The sequence below is a fragment of the Oryx dammah genome, unplaced genomic scaffold, assembly GCF_014754425.2.
Source record: "Oryx dammah isolate SB20612 unplaced genomic scaffold, SCBI_Odam_1.1 HiC_scaffold_28, whole genome shotgun sequence".
Classification (NCBI taxonomy): Eukaryota; Metazoa; Chordata; class Mammalia; order Artiodactyla; family Bovidae; genus Oryx; species Oryx dammah.
The window spans coordinates 68,241,410-68,265,434 of NW_024070212.1; the positions used below are offsets into that span (position 1 = coordinate 68,241,410).

Sequence of the window (24,025 nt, forward strand, 5' to 3'; positions counted from 1 at the left end):
ATAAGAAAATGTTCAGAAGGATTTAGAGGTGGGGTTGCTGTTCTGATAGAAATTGCCCACAAGCCACATAATTTCTAGTTCTTAGGGGGTCGGGGAGGATGGAGCAGCTTGCCACAGACATAGAAGGAGCAATCAGTACTTATTCAGCTCTGTTTGTCTATGATTGCACATTACTAAGGAGGAGGAGAAAGCAGTTTTGCCTAAATGCAGCCAGCCAGAGTCAGGATCTATCCTCTTCTCATTTCTCTTCAGGCCGCTAATCTCAAGATTGAGGGCATTGGCTCTTAACCTGGGGCAATTTTGTCCCCCAGAACACATTCAGAAAAGTCTGGAGACATTTGTGATTGTTGTGACTTAGGGAGCTCTTACTGGCATCAGGGGGGAGAAGCCAGAGAGCTATTTAAAAATCTCCCAGTGCATAGGACAGCCCCCACAGAGTCAGTTCCTCCAATAATTCTGAGATCCAGTAACCCTGATTGAGAGAGTGCCCAATCTTCCTTTACTAATGTTATTTCTCTTACTAAGGTGCAAAGCAGTAATTATAACACTGAACTTTCATTGTTTCCTGCTTGATTTTGCCAGGTCTGTCTCTGAATGGCAAAACTATTTTGTTTGGTGGAAGTATTCCTGTCTCCCTGGTTGGGAGACTGAAGGGCAGATTTCTCCTTTTCTGAAGGCAGCAGGCATCTTAGCTATCCTCCCAGTGCACCGTGCCAGACCTTGGTATGAATGACAGCCTTGCATTTGTGGGTTGCTTTCATAACAGTACCGATGGCATTTGTGACATCTTGGTGATGACAGCAGCAGGGCACTCAGGCAGAGCACAGAGCACTTGGTACCATGTAGAGAGTAGGCCAGATAATTGTGTTATATATTTGCAAGCTTCTTAATCTGAAGATCATTACTTCTTTTTACCAGTATGTCTGAAAGAAATGCGTACCTTGTGTAAGTCTTGTTGGAATGAAATACACTCTGAATCAATTTTGTATGCCACTAAAAATCTTTAATCACAGAACTGAGCACTAGAAGTAACATAATGAGATAAGAAAATGAACAATTCTAAGAAAGCAATTGTATGGTTTTCAAACACAAGTCTACTTAATTCAGTCTAGGAAGACATAATAATTGTTAAGTCCCCACCATGGACTGAGGCCCCATCTCCAAGCAACAACATGAATTAATTTTTTTAATTTACAAAATTAAAAAAAAAATTCTTCAAATACATTTTGTTTTGGTTCTTTCATTTCATTCCTCAGCCCCAAATCCAAAGCCCAACTTGTGGTAGGGAATTAAATAGGACCAGTATGAGCAAGCCAATTTAAGGAGACCTTAGAGGGTAAAATATTATAATTGGAAGCAAGACTGCCGTGGTTGGAATTGTTACTGTCAGTTTGGAGGAAAACTCTCCTTAGGTAAATGTGGAATGCTGTCAGCTGCTATCCTCAAAGCTGCCACTATTCCGGCAAGAATGAAAATGCATCGGGCTCATGGGATCAGACACGTAGCCTGCATCAGGAAAGAAGTTCAGATGTTACTTATTAGCCTTTCAGCCCATCTCCCCATTTTTCTTTCTTTTTTTGTTTTAAATGTTTTGGCCATGCCATGCAGTATGTGGGATCCTAGTTCCCTGACCAGGGATCGAACCCAGGCCCTGCATCAGGGGCTCAGAGTGTTGATCACTGAACTTCCAGGGAAGTCCTTTCCCCATTTTTCTTAACAGCTTCACCCAGTGCAACACACAGCTGCCAAGCAGCTTCTCCTGGCTCATGTGAAGAGTCTGCCTGCCCATTGCTGGAAAGCAATTATAAAACAAAAGCAAAATTTACAATGATAACAGAGAGCTGAGACCAGAGGAACATCAATGATGGGAGTCTGATGTGAACCCAAGCTGGCCAGGTGACAGTTTGGAGTAAAGAAGGGTACAGTTCAGGAAGGTGGTATATCATGATGGCTAACAGGATGAGCCTCATGTCAGGCAAATCTGGGTTTGAGCTCTGGTTCCACTATTACCAGTTCTGTGACTTTTGTTAACCTTTCTGAACCTCAGTTTCTTCATTGTAAAGGGGAGAAGTAATAGTACTTAGCCAAAAAGTTGGTAACATACATAAGACAATTAGCAGTGTCTGACACATAGTGAGTGAGAAACAGATGATGACTGCTGGAAAGGGGAGATACAGACGGCAATAGAGAAAAGCAGAGTATTCTCTATATCAGATTGGCTCTGATTGTTTTTTCTTTTCTCTCTGAGACTACAATTTTTAAGTGTGCATTAATGCGTAGGTCTGAATTCTAGTGGCATCTGATGCTCAGTGAAGCACTAGTCCTGGGTGTGTCCAGAAAATTGAGCTAGTGGCTCAGGATCTGGCCGCGGTCCTAGAGAATGTAGGACGTGCACAGGGAAGCAGCTAGTTACATTTCCACTCTGAGGAGGGAAGCCATTCGTGGTTTCTATGAAAATGGGCACATTTGTCAGTAGCTAACGCTGCTTTTGCTCCCTTTTGATAGCTGAGTTTTCAAAACCAACTCAGCCATCCACATTTTCATTAAGACATCTGGTGATACACAGTTCAATGGGCATAATTATTTTCCTAAGAAAGGTCTCCATCAGCATCTCTTAGGCAGCACATAAACTCTCAGGAAAGGCAGAGCCACCACTGCTGATGCTGCTTGAAGGGCTCCTTTTGCTAGTGGGGCCGGCCCTGGCCAGCTGCAGTTAGGGGAAGCGGGAGTCACATTACTGAATCCTAACTCTGGGTGGGCGAAAAATCTGTATCTTGGAGCAAAAATATTTCCTTTTGTTCAGCCTGAAGCTGAAACTCCATCCCAGGCATAGATAGATGCTTTAATAAGCTCGTAATTTTCTCATTACTGTATAATCAACTGTCTAATGTACCACATGCAATTTTACTGGTCTACAATGCTCCATGCCTCTCTCTCCATAGGGCTCCAGTGGAAATCTGATTGTGAGGATCCTTCTTGCTAGTGTGGGCAGGCTTGCCTTCGGGTATGGGTAGCAAAATCAGCAGGACATAGATGCTGACATTTATTATTGATACTATCATCACCGGAGTTGAAGGGACAGTCTTTGTGCAGTCAGTCGGCTTAAGAGGCACCAAATGAAATTTAACCATGGCTTTAAGAAAAGACTGAATCATGTTTGCGTGTTTTGTTTCTTAACTGTGAAAGGTCTCAAGTACAGCTATGTACTTAATTTTATCTGCATTCTCTAGCCCTGTTCTTTGGGGAAGAAACAGTTCATAAATTTGCTGTTATATGCCACAAGTGGTTTATGAAGGTGGAAATGGAGGGCAATTAAAGGGTTCTGTCTTGTACAATGTGATGTTCCTAGAAGGAGACATTGAAAACATCTTTTTCATCAACTGGGACTCTCATCCATTAAAACACCCTAATGTTTTCTTCTACCCCTGGTACATATACACATAAGAAAAACCTACTTTTGTATGATTACATCTTTTTTGGTCTAACTTCTCCATCTTGAGGAATTCTGTTCAATGTATTATCCCTTTAAGAAATAGATCATTAAGAAATGCTTCATCTTGAAACTCCACCAAGAAAGGAAAGACTCCTGGTCAAAGCCCATGTTTCAAAGGGTGCCCCATATTTTGTGGTTGTGCAGTCACATCTGTAAAGGTTTGAAAAAATGATATTATGTCTATAAAAAAAAATGTGATGTGACACTTAGCACATATTTCCCTCCGTTACTGGAGTGGCCAATTATGTCATAAAGTTGACGATGAAAAGCCCTCAGCTGCATTCTAGACATGTACTGGGAGTCAGAAGCACAAAGGTTTCTTTCTTTAATGTTCCCAAGTAGTTTGTCATATCTATCCAGAACATCTTTCCCCTTCATTTCTTAAAGGCTTCCTAATGCCTTAGGTACTGATACTCTGCAGACAAAGTGCATTGGTGAGGATCCCAAAGCTGCAGGGTCTACTGGCATCAATAACACAGAGCCAGGAACATAACATGATTTATTCTTCCACAAACCCAGTTCTTATAATAAATCTGATCTATTTAACTGACACACATTTTTTTTTCAGTTCTACATATTGTCAAAGGAAGTTCCCATGAATAAATGAGCCCATTGTGCTAAAATTCCAATAAAATATAGAGCCTTTCAGGCTTAGAGGTTGGAGAAAGGGCGTCACAGGCCTGGTACTTTAATATGGGAGCTGATGATAATGGTTATTGCCCATCCTCTGGCTTTCAGGGGCAAGCGCAGGACTGTGCTAATTATTTCAAAGAGCTGTATTAATTCTTTCTAAAGTAGTCCTGTACAAAATAGATCCCATCAGTGAGACCCTCATCTCCTCTCCAGCTTTTTGAGAGAATATCTGGGTTCACATTTTACCTTGGGGTACTTGCTAAAGAGGAAACACTTCCCTAGGATATGGTGCAATTGTGGAAACTCATCTCTTGTTTTCTCCTCTTCCCTACGTCTCTGTGATGTGGGGCTTAGAGGCAGTGAACTCAATAAGGTGGCAGCAAGGTGTTTGGAATGTCATGAGATGTAGATTATTTTCATAAGAGTTGTACTTTTTTCACATGTACACACACTCCCATATACTTCTACATACACTTACAAACTTATGCACACATTATTAAATGCAAAGATAACTAGATTTATGACTTATAAGAGCAAATTTCCCATTTTTATAATGTTTTTAAAAGCATCCTTCATTTCTACTTATTTATTACAAAATAGAATATTCTCTCCCTCATTATCAAACAGATATCACTTTCCCAGGGGTGGTTTTCTTAGTCAATCTGATGAATCTGTATACTTACCATATTTGTCAATGGTTGAGAACTGAAGACTTTTCTTCATGTCATCCAAAGACAGGCCTTGAGTGGAACATTGTCCAGCACTAGAAAATTCCATGAGACACTTTGAAAAACTCAGTGGTTTTTGCTAATAACATTTTTATAAAAAAGAATTTATTCTCTTAGCATAGATATCAGAAAACTGGCAATGTGATACAATGGTACTTTTATCTTATACTGACTTGTTGGGGGAGAATTCAGAATTATTTGCAGCAAGTTGATCTAAGTTTGTCAGATCTGGTAGGCTCCAATTCCTAGCTGTATAACCTTAGACATAGTACCCTTTCTGAGGGTACTATGTATTGTAGAGGTATTCTAGTGTATTGATCTGAAAATCGGGGAAAGTACATAAATAATATGCAATTTGTCTTGATGATTAAATATAGCAAAAAGAGTTGAATATAAAATCTGGGTTAATATCTTTGCTGCTGCTGCTGCTGCTAAGTTGCTTCAATCATGTCCGACTCTGTGTGACCCCATAGACGGCAGCCCACCAGGCTCCTCCGTCCCTGGGATTCTCCCGGCAAGAACACTGGAGTGGGTTGCCATGTCCTTCTCCAAGTCTTGCTTAAAAGGAACTAATGACCAGAATGTTATCATCTTAGTCATAATCAACAGAAATGAAACACATCACAAAAGGTAATGTTATTTTTATATTGATATTATTATAACATGAATTACAAGAGATAGTGATAATAGTATTTATTGAATGATTCTTATGTATTAAGCATTTGCATATATCATTATATTTAACCTTTATCATTATTATTTCTCTCATTTTCTAGATCAGAAGGGCTTTCCAGGTGGTGCTAATGGTAAAGAATCTGCCTGCCAATGCAGGAGGTGTAAGAGAGTTGCATTCCATTCCTGGGTGGGGAAGATGCCCTGGAAGAAGAAATGGGACCCCACTCCAGCATTCTTGCCAGAAGAACCCCATGGACAGAGGAGCTTGGTGGGCTACAGTCCATGGGGTTGCAAAGAGGTGGACATGACTGAGTGTCTCTGAATACATAGATTAGAAACGGAGGCTGGGGCAACTAAGAAACTTGTTACATACATTTGGTAAATGGCTCACCTAGGATTCAAACCCAAGTCTCCCATATTCTAAAGCCTATATCCTTGTCCACTATTCAATTGGGAATTTTCTCATGATTCCTTGGCTTAAATTAATCCTGCTCTTTGCCAAACTTCTACTGTACCATGTAGGTTAATGGGATCGCTTCTTTTCTACTTTTTCAGACTCAAAACCTGAAATTATCAGAGCTTTCAACCTAATACATATCATATCTGTCAGTCATATATCTGTAATTCCTCTTGTATCCATTTCTCTCATCCATACTTTAGCATCCTTAAAGAGGCAACCCAAGTTACCCCCAGAGCTGTCCCACTATGTCCAGAGTAGAACTTGTAACTCCCCCTGTCCCCAAGCCAGTTCTCTCCAGCTCATTACTGGCACTACACCATTCAGTTACTTAACCCAAATTTCTGGGGTCATTCTTGGTACCTTTCTTTTTCTTTTATCTTCCACCTAATTCAAATCTTTTTAACTTTGCATCCAAAATGTAACACTAATCCATCCATCTTTTCTCCTTCAAGGTTTAGGCCATATATCTTGTCCAGACTGCTGCAATTTGCCTCCTAATTGATTTTCCTGCTTTCATTTCTGTCCTCTTATAATTCATTCTCCATATATTACCCAGAGTGGTCTTTTCAAAATATAAAAGCATAAGCCATTTACTGACTCATTTGAAAAGACCCTGATGGTGGGAAAGACTGAAGGAGGGAGGAGAAGGGGACAACAGAGGATGAGATGGTTGGATGGCAACACCGACTCAAAGGACATGAGTTTGAGTAAGCTCTGGGAGTTGGTGATGGACAGGAAGGCCTGGTGTGCTGCAGTCCATGGGGTCTCAGAGTCAGACACGACTGAGCAACTGAAGTCATTTACCTACTTAAGACATACTTAAGGGCTTCCCTGGAAGCTCAGTGGTAAAGAATCCACCTGCTAATGCAGGAGACACGGGTTCGATCCCTGATCTGGGAAAGTCCCACATGCCACAGAGCAACTAAGCCCGTGTGCCATAATTACTGAGCGTATGCTCGAGAGCCTGGGAGCAGCAATTACTGTAGCCCTGTGCTGCAACTACTAAAGCCTGCATGCCCTAGAGCCCGTGCTCCATAACAAGAGAAGCCACTGCAATGACAAGCCCATGGGCTGCAACTAGAGAGTAGCCCCTGCTCACCACAACTAGAGCAAAGTTCGTGCAGTGCCAAATGCCCAGCACAGCCAAAGATAAATACATGAATAAATAAATAAATAAAACATACTTAAAACCTTCCAATGACTCCCCAGTTCATTTAGAATAAAACACAAATATTTTGCCCTCAAACACAATGCTCTCTCAAACCTTGTTTCATACCCCTCTCACCATCTTTGCTAAGCACTTCTTTTGGCATTCTTTCTGTCCTTTGAACCAAGCTTTCTCTCAATTTGCATTTGTGAAGTCTGCTTGGAATGCTTTTCTTTTTCTCTTCTTGTTTTTTTTTTTTTTTAATTTTTATTGGCATGTAGTTGCTTTACAATGTTGTGTTAGTTTCTGCTATACAGCAAACTGAATCAGCTATATGTATACACATATCCCCTCTTTTGGGGGTTTCCTTCCCAGTTAGGTCAACACAGGACTGAGTAGAGTTCCTGGTGCTATACAGTAGGTTCTCATTATTTTATACATAGTAGTATATACATATATGTCAGTTCCAATCTCCCGATTCATCCCACCTCCTCCTTTCCCCTCTTGGTATCTACATATTTGTTTTCTATATTGGCATTTCTATTTTTGCTTTGCAAATAAGTCCATCTGTACAGTTTCTCTATATTCCACATATATGTATTAATATATATTTGTTCTTTTCTTTCTCACTTACTTCACTCTGTATAGTCTCTAGGTCCATCTATGTCCCTGCAAGTGGCACAATTTTCATTCCTTTTTATGGTTGAGTAATATTGCATTGTATATGCACACCACGTCTTCTTTATCTGTTCCTCTGTTGATGAACATTTAGGTTCTTTCTGTGTCCTGGCTATTGTAAATAGTGCTACAATGAACATTGGGGTGCATGTACCTTTTTGAATAATGGCTTTCTCTCGGTATATGCTCAGGAATGGGACTGCTGGGTCATATGGTAGTTCTATTTTTAGGTTTTTAAGGAAATGCTATACAATTCTCCATAGTGGCTATACCAATCTGCATTCCCACCAACAGTAGAGGAGGGCTCTCTTTTCTCCACATCCTCTCCAGCATTTTTGTTCATAGATGTTTTTGTTTATGGCTACTCTGATCATGTGAGGATTTACCTCATTGTAGTTTTGATTTGCACTTCTCTAATAAATAATTTGCGATACTGAGCATCGTTTTATGTATTTCTATGTCATCTCTATGTCTTCTTTGGAGAAATGTCTATTTGGGTCTTTCACCATTTTTTGATTGGGCTGTTCATTTTTTTTATATTGAGCTGCATGAGTTGTTTGTATGTTTAGGAGATTAATCTCTTGTCAGTTGCTTTGTTTGCAAATATTTTCACCCATTCTGAGGGTTGTCTTTTTGTCTTGTTTATGATTTTCTTTGCTATGCAAAGGCTTTAGATTCTAATTGTTTATTTCTGTTTTTATTTTCATTACTCTAAGAGGTGGGTCAAAAAAGATCTTGTTGCAATTTATGTGAGTGTTCTGTCCGTTTTCCTCTAAGAGTTTTATCGTGCCTATCCTTACATTTAGGTCTTTAATCCATTTTGAGTTTATTTTCGTGTATGGTGTTAGGGAGTGTTCTAATTTCATCCTTTACATGTAGCTGCCCAATTTTCCCAGAACCACTTATTGAAGAAACTATCTTTTCTACATTGTATATTCTTGCCTCCTTTAAGAATGACAATAAGCCTTCTGGTGCAAGACTCCTGAATTTGAGTCTTCACTCCACTATTTATTAGTTCTATGACCTTTTTGGCAAATTGTTTAACCGGCATGTGCCTCAGTTTGTGCAACTATAAAATGGGAATTACAACAAGATTTCGCTTATGATGTTAATTTTAGAGAATTAAAGAAATATTTATAAGTTTTAAAGTATTTTGAACAGTTCTAACATTTTTAGTAAGCACTCAAAAATGTTACCTACTTTTTTTATTTATCAAGTTCCAACTCAAAGAAAGCATTTCCTCAAAGTCTTCTTGGATACTCCCAGTTGGAATTCCATATTCCTCTAGTACTTTTTATTCCTGACACAGGGCTTATCAGAGTCTGCCTTGGTGTAGAATGATCTATATTTCCATACTGCTGCTGCTGCTAAGTCGCTTCAGTTGTGTCCGACTCTGTGTGACCCCATAGATGGCAGCCCACCAGGCTCCCCCGTCCCTGGGATTCTCCAGGCAAGAACACTGAAGTGGGTGGCCATTTCCTTCTCCAATGCATGAAAATGAAAAGTGAAACTGAAGTCGCTCAGTCCTGTTCGACTCTTTGCAACCTCATGGACTGCAGCCTACCAGACTCCTCTGTCCATGGGATTTTCCAGGCAAGAGTACTGGATATTTCCATATTAATACTCCACTAAACAGAATGCCTGTGCAGGTCTGAGATCCTAATACCTGTTGGTCTTCTGCAGGACCTAGCTGGTACTTTGTAAATAGTTAAAATAATAAAAGTCTGTTAAGTTATTACAAAATATTCATTTGGAGAAGTTTAGAATTTTCTAAACACTTACATGAATTCACATAGATTAATTCACTTAGCTACCTTAAAAATGACTACATGTTTGGTTACTTTCTTAAGCTATAAAGTGAAGATACTGTTTCTTAGAGAAAAACAATGATTAAGAAAAGGAAGTATTGAACTAAAGTGGGACATGGCGTGATCTCAATCACCATTAAACGGCAAATCACACTCAGTTTTGGACAACATAATCTCATTCAAGATATTTTTCAAAATCAAAATTACCTTACTAATTCCTGTGACCTCTTTAGCACTCAAGCTCCTTTTAAGAAATGAGCCATAAGCAGTAGTCTTGGCAACAAGAAGATAATAGGGAATAAATATTTTATCATCAAAAAGGCTATCTGGTTTCCTATGAATAAAAGCCCATCTCCAAGTTGTCTTATTTATTTAGTTGCTGAATGCAATCCGTGCCAGGGGACTTAACCTTCCTGCCCAAGAGATACCACATAAGCTGTCTCTGGCTGCTATTCTAAGATGACAGACAGATGGAAGCTAAGCACAGTCAAGGCAAACAAAGCAGAAGAAACCAGACCTTGATCAGTGGAACTAACTGTCCTCAACCCATGGGTATCCAGACTTAAGTGGGAGTTTCACAGAAGAGTTTCAGAGACACACTGGGACCTTTGTTTGCTGAAGTCATGGCCAGTGTAAATAGGCATTTCCAGGATGCAGCTGCCCCATGAATTCAGTGAAAGTAAATCTGAACCAATGACAGGTAAGGAAAACACTCAATTTTGCAGCGTTTCATGTTACTGGTCACCTAGGAGGCTTTCTTTATGCTAAAAGGATAATATGTATCATATATAGGCATATATATGAATGATATATAATATTATAATGGTAATTTTATATATACCTTTTATGGGAATGGAATGAAACTTTGTCTTTTAAAGAGAATAAGATAGGCTTTAGGTTAGTTTTTGCATACTACAACATTATATTGATATATCTTATTTTAGTGCTAAAACAGTTTCAGTCATTTTAGGATAAACAGTTCATATTAGCTCTGTGATGGATATGCAAAGATAAGCATAATCATTAGTCATTTTCTCTTATAAAGATATACTGCATGTGTGTCTGTTCAGTCAATCAGTCATGTGTGACTCTTTGTGGTCCCCACCGACTGTAGCCCACCAGGTTCCTTCTGTCCATGGAATTTCCCAGGTGAGAATATTAGAGTGGGTTGTCATTTCCTTCTCCAGGGGATCTTCCCAACCCAGGGATTGAACCTGTGTCTCTTGCATCTACTGCACTGGCAGGTGGGTTCTTTACCAGCTGAGTCACTATACCCAAAAGGTACACTAGGGAACGAATAATTTATCCAACAGGAAGACCTGAACCAAAATTCAGAAGTTATTTTTTGCTTCTCAATCCACATGTTATGTTACAGACTACTAGTTGACTGGCTGCTAATGAGGCCAGTTCACACCCAAATCCAAATAATGCAATTTGTATTTTGTGTGTGCACATCATTCAGACTGTGGCTTGTCAGTGAAACACAGCCTGCTTGCAAATAGTCACTCATGTACCCTGAGCAAAGACAATAAGGACATTCAAAACTAAAATATGAGGCTATGTTGGCTGAAATGAATGCAGAGATAATGACTCTCATGACAAGCACATTAAGCAAAAATATTATCCAGAGAGAAGTAAATCAATATATACATAAGATACAGAGGAACCTTGAAGAGTGGGAAAGCACTAGCAGAGAGAACACACCCAAATATAGATTCAACTTTCCAAAGCAGGAGTTAGGCAGAGTCCACAAACTAAACTGGTGGGTTAACGTGTATTATGGGCAAACCTCCCAAAAGGAATATGAAAACAGTTTTTCTGTACACTTAAAAACAGTTCTGATCACTAGAAGCTAGCATGGCATCAGTAAGAAAAAAAATATGCTAAATTGGCTTTATTTCTTTTCAGTAAGGATAAACTTAAAGGGGCAATCCATAGGTTAGAACATAGAGCTAGACTCATGTCATGGGCAGAACTTGGCCTGATTGCCTTATGAGTAATGAGGGGAGGTCTGTGCCAGGTAACAATGGTAGATTGGATTGTCACTGGTTGAATATTCAGAATCGACAAAGACCTCAGGTAGTAACATCTCCTATAGTTTAGACACTGGGAAAAGTTAAAACAAAATACTTCATTTCCTAACATTAGAACTGTCCATTAATAGATTGAGTTGTTCTAGAAGGGGGTACCATCCCATCTCTAGGCATATTCTAGCTGTGGTTGGAACATCTGGTTCTAACTGGGTGCTACAGAGGGATCCCAGTGTCCATCTGGAAGTCACATGACCTTTATTTCTTACATTCTATGATTCTTTAGAAGGTATCTGGGAATGCTGTAGTCTCTGAAACTAGCTTTGATGTATTGGAAAGGCAGAGTGAAATTACACAGTTCCCACTGAGGCAGAAGTTTTATCTTCCTTATCTGCACTGACTGACATTTGGCCAGGGCTGAATGCCTGATTCCCCCACACACACCACCGCATACCTAGCTCTACATTACCACTTCTGCTCAAGCTGGTGTTTGTAGCTTTTTGTCTATATACATTTCATTTGATACAGTAACTGAACCATGCTATTTGCCTGAAGGAACCGTCTTCTTGAGTGCTTTTTTTTCTTCAAAGGAAGAACCACGCTGCCGTCTAAGATGAAGCAAAGGAAAGTGTAGAGAAGTCACTTTCACATAAACCCATCATGAAGGATTTGAATGACAGGCTGTGTAAGGTTGGCACTGAAAAATTCTGAGCTGCTTCAGAACGGTTTTTATATAAGGCACATTTATAGAGTACTCACGTCAAACACCTGAGGGGTGGGGAAAAACCCTTAAACACTGTCATCTCTTAATCCAGAAAGGTATATTGTTAAGGTCCATGAGGAAGGAAGAAAAAGACTATCTGAAGAAATCCCTGGGAATCTGGGTCCCATCTCTCCCGAGTGGTGGGAGCAGGCAATGCCTCACTGAGTGCAAATGGTCCCATTTAGAACCTCAAAAGCAGCCAGTATTGTGGCTTTGGGAAGTAGTAAAGAATCAACCTGCCGATGCAGAAGATGTAAGATGCGGGTTGGATCCCTGGGTCAGGAAGATTCCCTGGAGGAAGAAACGGCAATCCGCTTCAGTATTCTTGCCTGGAGAATCCCATGGACAGAGAAACCTGGAGGGCTACAGTCAACAAAGAGTTGGACAGCACTGAGCAGGCGCCCGCACGCGCACGCGCGCGCGCGCACACACACACACACACACACACACACACACACACACACACACACACCCCGCATTGTGGTTTCCAAATCATAGCCTGCCAAATGTGTCTGGTATTGAAGCAGCAAATCATAGCTTTGGCTGTGGGATTCATGAATTCTCGGAATATCTGCTAGTGCCATAATTGCTTCTGACGGAATTACATTCCAAAGACTTCAGATGGGCATACAATCCAAAAGAAACCATTTTTTATCATATTCTTCCAAATGTGGCTTACGCCGAGCTGGGGATTTTGCTTTGGTGAATTATAGCGCACATATACTATCTACATGACTTGCAAGCAAGAGTAAAATTAAAACAACCAGATAAAAATAAAGCAACCTAGAACATTAAGTTCTGTCACAGTGACATAAAAATAATTTCTTATATTTGCAGAGGGCTTTATAGCTTGCACATACTTTTCAATTGATTAAAGAGTTTAAAACCTCCATGGAGTTTAGCTTAAAACCTCCATGGGTGTCCGAGAAGGCATCAATCCCATGCGGGCGGAAAGTCGGGCTCAAGAAGTTTGAATCACCTGCATAAACTCACAGAACTAGCAAGAAGCAGAACTAGAACTTGATCCACAGGTCTTTATACTTCCAGTGCATGCTTTTTCTTCTAAAATATGCTTTATTTAACAGCAGTATGGGCTTCCTAGGTAGTTTAGTGGTAAAGACTCTCCCTGCCAATGCAAGAGCCATAGAAGAAGACATATGTTTCATCCTTTAGTTGGGAAGATCCCCTGGAGGAGGGCCTGGCAACCCACACCAGTACCCTTGTCTGGAGAATCCCATGGACAGAGGAGCTGGCAGGTTATAGTCCATGGGGTCACAAAGAATCAGACACGACTGAGCACGCACACACACACACACATAACAGCAGCACATGCCAACTGTTGATGTGTTACCACATGGGGAGCTCACTGAATGAGTCATGAGTTACAGAGTTTTGGACCGCTGCAGTCCATGGGGTCGCGAAGAGTCAGATATGACTGAGCGACTTCACTTTCACTTTTCACTTTCATGCATTGGAGAAGGAAATGGCAACCCACTCCAGTGGTCTTGCCTGGAGAATCCCAGGGACGGGTGGCCTGGTGGGCTGCTGTCTTTGGGGTCGCACAGAGTCGGACATGACTGAAGTGACTTAGCAGCAGCAGCAGCATACAAAAGTGATCAAGAAAATTCTTATGGAAAATATGCCTCCTCATCATAGAGAGACCAGAATCAGCTTCTCATGTCTTGCTTTGTTAGACCTTTTGAAAAAGTATACTTTCCACTGTCTGACAATGGCTTTCCTGTCCCTGAGCAGTGATGTCAAAACATGAGACACACACACCAAACTTCCTAAATGAGATGTTTGATTCTCCCCGACTCTCTGAGCTTGTGTAAGGTTTCCTAAGCTGCACACATGGATTCATCTTCCTAAACACTGTCCTAAGTTGAATAGAAAACAATTAGGTTACCAGTGTGATTAAACACTTCTGGCAAAATTTTCTTTCTTTCAAGTGGTTCGAGTTAGTTTTATGCAGCTAAAAATGCCCTCCAGGTCGGCCTGTAACCTGGAAGATTTAGCCATTTGGATTTTGCACAAAATAGCATCATCTAAGACCTCACAGCTTTGCAAATATGCTTGGTGGTTGTTGGATCCTTTTGCTGTCTGTCTGAACCCTGTTTCCTGTCTAAGGATATTAGCCCAAGGATCAGCACCATATGCACCCTCATCCCCTTCCTCCAGAGGAATATATCCAGGTTAGAAGTCATTTATTTCACTCAAAAGGAAACAAAGACAGGCAATATTTAACCAGAATTTCAGAGCTTTGACACTAATCTAAAGGGCTAATACAAAGAAAAAGTGAAGAAATAGCCTGCTGAGATCCCTAATAAAGGTATTTACACAAAGAAAATAAATGCCTTGCCATAGAAAAGGCTACTAGAGTCATCTTGCTATTCCTTTTGGCATTTAGCTGAAAACAAATACATCTATTTAAAACAGATCTGTCAGAAGGGATAAATGCCGCTGTACACTTTGCAATTTCTCTCTATGCCATACACCTTTTCTTTGGCCTAAAGAGAAAGACGACATTTCTATTAGAAACAGAATCACCTTTGGCCTAACTTTGAAATAGTCCAGTCAGATTACTATGAATAAACCTTTGTTAATTTATCAGCTAGATTCAACATATTTATTTATTCATGATTTCCCTCTGGCTGTTTTGAAAACATTGTTTTGTCTTTGTCAATATTCCCTACTTGATAATGTCCTAAATTAAAACAAATTTATTGCACCCATTACAGTAAATGGGCAATGGCCAAAGTATTTAATGGGGTCAGAGGTCAGTGCAAAGTATCTTTTTCAGGAAAATCAAGCCCATCAGCTTTCTATCAATGGCAAATGTCCCTGGGCTATAAAAAGACTGAAAGACTTGGCAATGGGTCATGGCTCTGTTTGAGCCATTAGGCAAACAGCCAAGGTCTCAGCTCCCTTAATTTTAAAGGAAAAAGCAATTAGGTAAAGAATTATGAATAAGGAAAAATGCAGTGAGAACTGAAAGTGTGCATTAATTCCTTGATGGCTTATAAATTATTAATGTGCTTAACAGTAACCTGACAACACTAGCCCCTCTCAATTTACCTCTGCTTTAAACAGGTGTAAATGAATCAGCTGTACAGTCTAGCAGGAGGTGGACTTCGCCTGCTAAACTGAGGAAAATCCTTTAAATACAGCAGACTCTTTCTTATCCTTCACTGTTTGTATCCAAAAAAGGGAAATCTTGTTAAATACAGAACGGTGAGATCCTGGTAGCATGAGAGTTATTAAGCCCACTCCTCATCCCCCCATTTATCCACCTCCCATTTTACTGAGAAGTAAACTGAAGCCATGTAAAGTGAATTAACATATTCAAGTTCATATGCTAAGATTAGAGAGAAGTCAGGAATGTAAACTGGAGTGGTAAACCTCTAGTCTTCTTTGATGATTTTTATTCTTATTTTTAAGTGGAGAGGGAAACTAAAATTTGCAGTGTATCTGCTGAGCACCAGGAACACAATCAGATGCCTTACAATCCCTATAATCTTTGCTCCACCCAAAAATTCATTTTACATGCAAGGAAACCAAGGCTTAGGAAGTCTAAATCTTGTCCAGGGTCACACAGTTGTAATTCAAACCTCAAGGAAATCAACCCTGAATATTCATTGGAAGGACCTATGCTGATGCTCCAATACTTTGACCACCTAAAGCCAAGAGCCGATTCATTGGAAAATACCCTGATGCTGGGAAAGATTGAGGGCATGAGAAGAATCAGGTTACAGAGGATGAGATGGTTGGATGGTATGAAGCATCAATATGAACAAAGCTAGTGGAGGTGATGGAATTCCAATTAAGCTATTCCAAATCCTCAAAGATGATGCTGTGAAAGCATTGCACTCAATATGCCAGCAAATTTGGAAAACTCAGCAGTGGCCACAGGACTGGAAAAGGTCAGTTTTCATTCCAATCCCTAAGAAAGACAATGCCAAAGAATGCGCAAACTACCACACAATTGCTCTCATCTCACACGCTAGTAAAGTAATGTTCAAAATTTTCCAAGCCAGGCTTCAACAATACGTAAAACATGAACTTCTAGATGTTCAAGCTGGTGATAGAAAAGGCAGAGGAACCAGAGGTCAAATTGCCAACATCCGCTGGATCATGGAAAAAGCAAGAGTTCCAGAAAAAACATATATTTCTGCTTTATTGACTATGCCAAAGCCTTTGACTGAGTGGATCGTAACAAACTGTGGAAAATTCTGAAAGAGATGGGAATACCACCTGACCTGCCTCTTGAGAAATCTATATGCAGGTCAGGAAGCAACAGTTAGAACTGGACATGGAACAACAGACTGGTTCCAAATAGGAAAAGGAGTATGTCAAGGCTGTATATTGTCACCCTGCTTATTTAACTTATATGCAGAGTACATCATAAGAAATGCTGGGCTGGATGAAGCACAAGCTGGAATCAAGATTGCTGGGAGAAATATCAATCACCTCAGATATGCAGATGACACCACCCTTATGGCAGATAGTGAAGAACTAAAGAGCCTCTTGATGAAGGTGAAAGAGGAGACTGAAAAAGTTGGCTTAAAGCTCAACATTCAGAAAATGAAGATCATGGCATCCGGTCCCATCACTTCATGAGAAATAGATGGGGAAACAGTGGAAACAGTGTCAGACTTTATTTTGGGGGGCTCCAAAATCACTGTAGATTGTGATTGCAGCCATGAAATTAAAAGATGCTTACTCCTTGGAAGGAAAGTTATGACCAACCTGGATAGCATATTAAAAAGCAGAGACATTACTTTGACAACAAAGGTACATCTAGTCAAAGCTATGGTTTTTCCAGTAGTCATGTATGGATGTGAGTGAAGTCACTCAGTTGTATCCTAATCTTTGTGACCCCATGGACTGTAGCCTACCAGGCTCCTCCATCCATGGGATTCTCCAGGCAAGAATACTGGAGTGGGGTGCCATTTCCTTTTCCAGGGGATCTTCCCAACCCAGGGATTGAACCCGGGTCTCCTGCATTGCAGGCAGATGCTTTAACCTCTGAGTCACCAGGGAAGCCCTGGATATGAGAGTTGGATTATAAGGAAAGCTGAGCACCGAAGAATTGATGCTTTTGAACTATGGTGTTGGAGAAGGCTCTTGAGAGTCCTTTGGACTGCAAGGATATCAAACCAGTCAACCCTAAAAGGAAATTAGTCCTGAATATTCATTGGAAGGACTGATGTTGAAGCTGAAACTCCAATACTTTGGCCACCTGATGCGAAGAGCTGACTCATTTGAAAAGACCCTGATGCTGGGAAAGGTTGAAGGCTGGAGGAGAAGGGGACGACAGAGGATGAGAAGGTTGGATGGCATCACTGACTCAATGGACATGATTTTGAGTAAACTCTGGGAGTTGGTGATGGACAGGGAGGCCTGGTCTGCTGTGGTCCATGGGGTTGCAAAGAGTCGGACAAGACTGAGTGACTGAACTGAACTGAACAGAGGATGAGATGGATGGGTGGTATCACAGACTCAATGGACATGAGTTTGAGCAGACTTTGGGAGATAGTGAAGAACAGGGAAGCCTGGTGTGCTGCAGTTCATGGGGTTAAAAATAGTTGGACACGACTTAGCAGGCACTCAGACATGTCCGACTCTTTGCGACCCCATGGACTGCAGCACTCCAGGACTCGGTGTCCATCACCAACTTCCGGAGCTTACTCAAATTTATGTCCATTGAGTCCGTGATGCCATCCAACCATCTCATCCTTTGTCGTCCCCTTCTCCTCCGGCCTTCAACCTTTGCCAGCATCTGGGTCTTTTCAAATGAGTCAGCTCTTCACATCAGGTGGCCAAAGCACTGGAGTTTCAGCTTCAGCATCAGTTCTTCCAATGAATATTCAGGACTGATTTCCTTTAGGATGGACTGGTTTGATATCCTTGCAGTCCAAGTGACTCTCAAAAATCTTCTCCAACACCACAATTCAAAAACATAAATTCTTGGGTGCTCAGCCTTCTTTATAGTCCAATTTTCACATTCATACAGATTACTAGAAAAACCATAGCTTTGACTAGAAGGACCTTTGTTGGTAAAGTAGTGTTGGCAATGCTTTGTTGGCAAAGCTTTTTAATATGCTGTCTAGGTTGGTCATAGCTTTTCTTCCAAGGAGCAAGTGTCTTTTAATTTCATGGCTGCAATCACAATCTACAGTGATTTTGGAGCCCAGAAGAATAAAGTCCGCTCTGTTTCCATTGTTTCTCCATCTATTTCTCATGAAGTGATTGGGTCAGATGCCATGATCTTCGTTTTCTGAATGTTGAGCTTTAAGCCAACTTTTCCACTGTTCTCTTTCACTTTCATCAAGAGGCTCTTTAGTTCTTCTTCACTATCTGCCATAAGGGTGGTGTCATCTGCATATCTGAGGTGATTGATATTTCTCCCAGCAATCTTGATTCCAGCTTGTGCTTCATGCAGCCCGGCATTTCTCATGATGTACTCTGCATAGAAGTTAAATAAGCAGGGTGACAAGATACAGCCTTGATGTACTCCTTTTCCTATTTGGAACCAGTCTGTTCCATGTCCAGTCTAACTGTTGCTTCTTGATTTGCATTCAGATTTCTCAGGAGGCAGGTCAGGTGGTCTGGTATTCCCATATCTTGAAGAATTTTCCACAGTTGTGATCTACACAGTCAAAGGCTTTGGCATAGTCAATAAAGCAGAAATAGATGTTTTTCTGAAGCTGTCTTGGTTTTAATATGTTGGCAATTTGATCTCTGGTTCCTCTGCCTTTTCTAAATCCACCTTGAACATCTGGAAGTTCACAGTTCATGTACTATTGAAGCCTGGCTTGGAGAATTTTGAGCATTACTTTGCTAGCATATGAGATGAGTGCAATTTTGTGGTAGTTTGAGCATTCTTTGCATAGCCTTTCGTTGGAACTCTAGTGAAAACAGACCTTTTCCAGTCCTGTGGCCACTGCTGAGTTTTCCAAATTTGCCTGCATATTGAGTGCAGCACTTTAACACCATTATCTTTTAGGATTTGAAGTAGCTCAACTGGAATCCCATCACCTCCACTAGCTTTGTTGGTAGTGATGCTTCCTAAGGCCCATTTGGCTTCGCATTGCAGAATGTCTGGCTCTGGGTGAGTGATCACATCGTCTTGGCTGTCTGAGTCATAAAGATCTTTTTATATAGTTCTTCTGTGTATTCTTGCCACCTCTTCTTAATATCTTCTGCTTCTGTTAGGTCCGTAACATTTCTGTCCTTTATTGTGCCCATCTTTGCATGAAATGTTCCCTTGGTATCTCTAATTTTCTTTTAGAGATCTTTAGTCTTTCCCATTCTGTTGTTTTCCTCTATTTCTTTGCATTGATTATTGAGGAAGGCTTTCTTATCTCTCCTTACTATTCTTTTGAACTCTGCATTCCAGTGGGTATGTCTTTGTTTTTCTCCTTTGCCTTTCTGTCTTTTCTTTCCTCAACTATTTGTAAGGACTCATCAGGCAAACATTTTGCCTTTTTACATTTCTTGGGAATGGTTTTGAACACTGCAACTTGTACAACGTTCATATGTACCTCCGTCCATAGTTCTTCAGACACTTTACCAGATCTGATTCCTTGAATCTATTCGTCACTTCCACTGTATAATCGTAAGGGATTTGATTTAGGTCATACCTTAATAGTCTAGTGGTTTTCCCTACTTTCTTCAATTTAAGTCTGAATTTGGAAATAAGGAGTTCATGATCTGAGCCACAGTTAGCTCCCAGTCTTTGTTTTTGCTGACTGTATGGAGCTTCTCCATATTTGGTTGCAAATAATATAATCATTCTGATTTCAGTACTGACCATCTGGTGATGTCCATGTGTAGTCTTCTCTTGCGTTGTTGGAAGAGGGTGTTTGCTATGACCGGTGCATTCTCCTAGCAAAACTGTTAGCCTTTGACCTTCTTCCTTTTGTACTTCATGGCTGAATTTGTCTGTTACTCCAGGTATCTCTTGACTTCCTACTTTTGCATTATAGTCTCCTAAAATGAAAAGGATATCTTTTTGGGGTGTTAGTTCTAGAAGGTCTTGTAGGTCTTTTAGAATTGTTCAACTTCAGCTTCTTCAGCATTACTAGTCGGGGCATAGACTTGGATTACTGTGATATTGAATGGTTTGCCTTGGAAATAAACAGAGATCATTCTGTGGTTTTGAGATTGCATCTAAGTACTGCATTTTGGACTCTTGTTGACTATGATGGCACTCTATTTCTTCTAAGGGGTTCTTGCCCATAATGGTAGAAACAATGGTCATCTGAGTTAAATTCACCCATTCCAGTCCATTTTAGTCCAGTTATTCCTAAAATGTCAACATTCAGTCTTGCCATCTCCTGTTTGACCACTTCTAATTTGCCTTGATTCATGGACCTAACATTCCAGGTTCTTATGCAATATTGCTCTTTACAGTATTGGACTTTACTTCCATCACCAGTCACATCCACAAGTGGGTGTTGTTTTTGCTTTGGCTTCATCTCTTCATTCTTTCTGGAGTTATTTCTCCACTGATCTCCAGTAGTATATTGGGCACCTACCCACCTAGGGAGTTCATCTTTCAGTGTCCTATCTTTTTGCCTTTTCCTACTGTTCATGGAGTTCACGAGGCAAGAATACTGACATGGTTTGCCATTTCCTTCTCCAGTGGACCACATTTTCTCAGAACTCTGCACCATGACCTGTCTGTCTTAGGTGGCCCTACACAGCATGGCTCACAGTTTCATTGAGTTAGACAAGGCTGTGGTCCATGTAATTAGATTGGTTAGTTTTCTGTGATTGTGGTCTTCAGTCTGTCTGCTCTCTGATGGAGAAGGATAAGAGGCTTATGGAAGCTTCCTGATGGGAGAGACTGACTGAGAGGGAAACTGGGTCTTGTGTTGATGGTCAGGGCCATGCTCAGTAAATCCTTAATCCAATTTTCTGTTGATGGGCGGGGCTGTGATCCCTCCCTTTTGTTTGACCTTAGGCCAAACTATGGTGGAGGTAATGAAGATAACGGTGACCTCCTTCAAAAGGTCCCATGCAGGCACTGCTGCCCTCAGTGCCCTCAATCCTGCAGGAGGCCACTGCCAACCCATGCTTCCGCTGGAGACTCCTGGACCCTCACAGGCGAGTCTGGGTCAGTCTCTTGTGGGGTCATATCTCTTTTCCTCTGGGTTCTGCTGGGCACAAGCTTTTGTAAGTGCCCTCCAAGCGTCGGTTTCCCCAGTCCTGTGTAAGTTCTGGTGGCTCTATGGTGGGGTTAATGGTGACCTCCTCCAAGAGGGCTTATGCCATACCCAGATCTACTGCACCCAGAGCCCCTACCCTGCAGCAGTCCACTGCTGACCCGAGCCTCCACAGGAGACACTCAGACACAGCTCTGGCTCCGTCTCTGTGAGGTCTCTGGGTTCTGATGAGCACAAGAGCCCTCCAATTGACTGAACAACAACAAATCTCCTGCTTTCCCCCTCTTAACCGTGTTGGCTCTAGGAATGTTTCCCAAATTTATACCATAATCTCGCCTCTATCCCTCTGCCTATGGTTGTTCATCAAGCAGAATGCCAGGCACTATGCTGAGTAGGAAGGATTCAGATATGAGCGTGTTGGGCATGGACACTACCCTCTGTGGTAGAAATGTGAACTTGGACAGGTAAATGTTAATTCTGGGAACATGGTACATAGTCAAGAGAGTACCCTCTCTACACAGAGGCAATAAGATGACATGACAGACCTGCAAAGGTTTCCAAGGGGAGGGGACTTCTGGCGAAAGGACTGAATAGGGGTATGTGTGGAGACCCAGGAAATTAAACGGCTAAAGTGAATATCTATTTTTTAACTTTTCATTTTGAAGCAATCTCAAAATAAAAAAGGTTGCAACTACAGTACATTTTTTCCTGAACAATTTAAGAGTAAACTGCCAATCTGATACCTATGATCTCCCCAATATATTAGTGTACTCCTAAAATACATTCTCTTACATAGCCACAATAGAAGCATTTCATTCCACCATCTACCCTCAGACTCCATTTGTCTGTTATCTCTGTAGTGCTCTTTACAGCAAAATGATCCAATTCAGAATAACACTGTTATACTTCTTTAATCTCCTTCAATCTTGAAGAGTTCTCAGTCTCTACTTGAATTTCATGACATTTTCTGAAGTGGGTGAGCCAGTTATTTTGCAGTGTCCCTTGTGAGTGTGTGCACATATAGTCACTTCAGTCGTGTCTGACTCTTTGCGACTCTGTCGATTGTAGCACACCAGGCTCCTCTGTCCAAGGGATTCTTTAGGCCAGGATACTGGAGTGGGTTACTATGCCCTCTTCCAGGGGATCTTCCTGACCCAGGGATGGAACTTGTGTCTCTTATGTCTCCTGCATTGGAAAGTGGGTTCTTTACCACTAGCACCACCTGGGAAGCCTGAGTGTCCTTTAATTTGGCTATATTTGAGATTAACTAATAATTAATTTAAAATTATGCATCTTTGGCGGGAGGTGTCACAGATATGATCTTGTATTCTATTCACTGTATCTCACTGTATTTGATTTATCCTATTATTGTGTTGTTAATTTGGATTATTTGATCAAGGTGGTGTCTGACAGGACTCTCTAATATAAAATTCCTCTTTTTCTCTTTGTAATGAGTAGATATTTTGTGGGGGAGATGTTCTGTATCTCAACCAAATTTCCTTATCTTTATTTATTTATATCTGTATGGATTTAAAGTTACTACTTCATTCACTGGATTATAATATTATGGTCATTGTTTATTTTGTTGCTTACATTTTCTCACAGTTGATAGGCAGGAGCCCCTAAGCTGTCCCTTGGCATATACCCATTTTTCTTTGAGTACCACTTTACTTCCTGGCATAAGATGTGCTAGGCATATTTTGTACAGTCCTTGTCCCAGACTTGAAATCTGCCATTTCTCCAAATGATTCTATTTCCTTAGGAGGAAAGTGAAGAATCATATTTAAAAATCAAGATTCAGGTGCTTGTTATGATCCCAGGCCCTGTCACTGAGCAGGCAAACTAGAAAAACATTTATGTACACATGTATATACACATTTGGACTCTCCTCCCTCAACTCTAACTCTCAAATAATAAGTTGATACCTGTATCTCCAATTCAAATCAACAGGGTCTCTCCTAGTTTTCCCCCTTTGCATATCTATAATGCCCTTTTCTGACAGTGAGAGATTCCCATCACCCTTAATATCTTTACCTATTTGATCAATGCCTCTTAGTGTATAAAATCTCTGGCTGCTGTGGCATGCCAACCCCTCAGTGCACACAGACACCCTCCTTTACCCCATTTGGACATCAGCATTTCACTGTTCTTGCCACAAGGGTGCTCTCCTTACCATCCTGTGATCTGACACCCTGCTCTGGGATTTCCCCACCTGGGTGCCCCAAGTGTATGTCCCCTACGCTCTGCTTGGATTTCAATCAGTGGCACTGTTACCGCCTGCCCACACTTACACCCTCACCCCTCTCATGCCCCAACTTCTTCACACCAGACACCTTCCTGTGCAGACATCCTTTTCAATCTGTGTGGGACCACAGTGGCCACCACTTCCCTGCGTCAATGTCCTTCTCACTGTGCATGGGCTCGGACATTCCACACGGCT

General features: G+C 41.0%; 1 protein-coding gene across 1 annotated transcript in view; it reads right to left on the bottom strand.

Moving 5' to 3' along the window:
* Positions 1-988: 988 nt before the first annotated feature.
* LOC120856988 (serine/threonine-protein kinase TNNI3K) overlaps positions 989-24,025 on the bottom strand; it is a 330,300-nt gene continuing 307,263 nt past the window's right edge. The window contains exons 24-25 of the mRNA XM_040232554.1: positions 4,810-4,889; positions 989-1,506 (exon numbers count right to left, since the gene is read on the bottom strand). Coding sequence (XP_040088488.1) covers positions 1,430-1,506; positions 4,810-4,889 — 157 coding nt within the window. The 3' untranslated portion in view covers positions 989-1,429. The remainder of the gene's footprint in view (positions 1,507-4,809; positions 4,890-24,025) is intronic.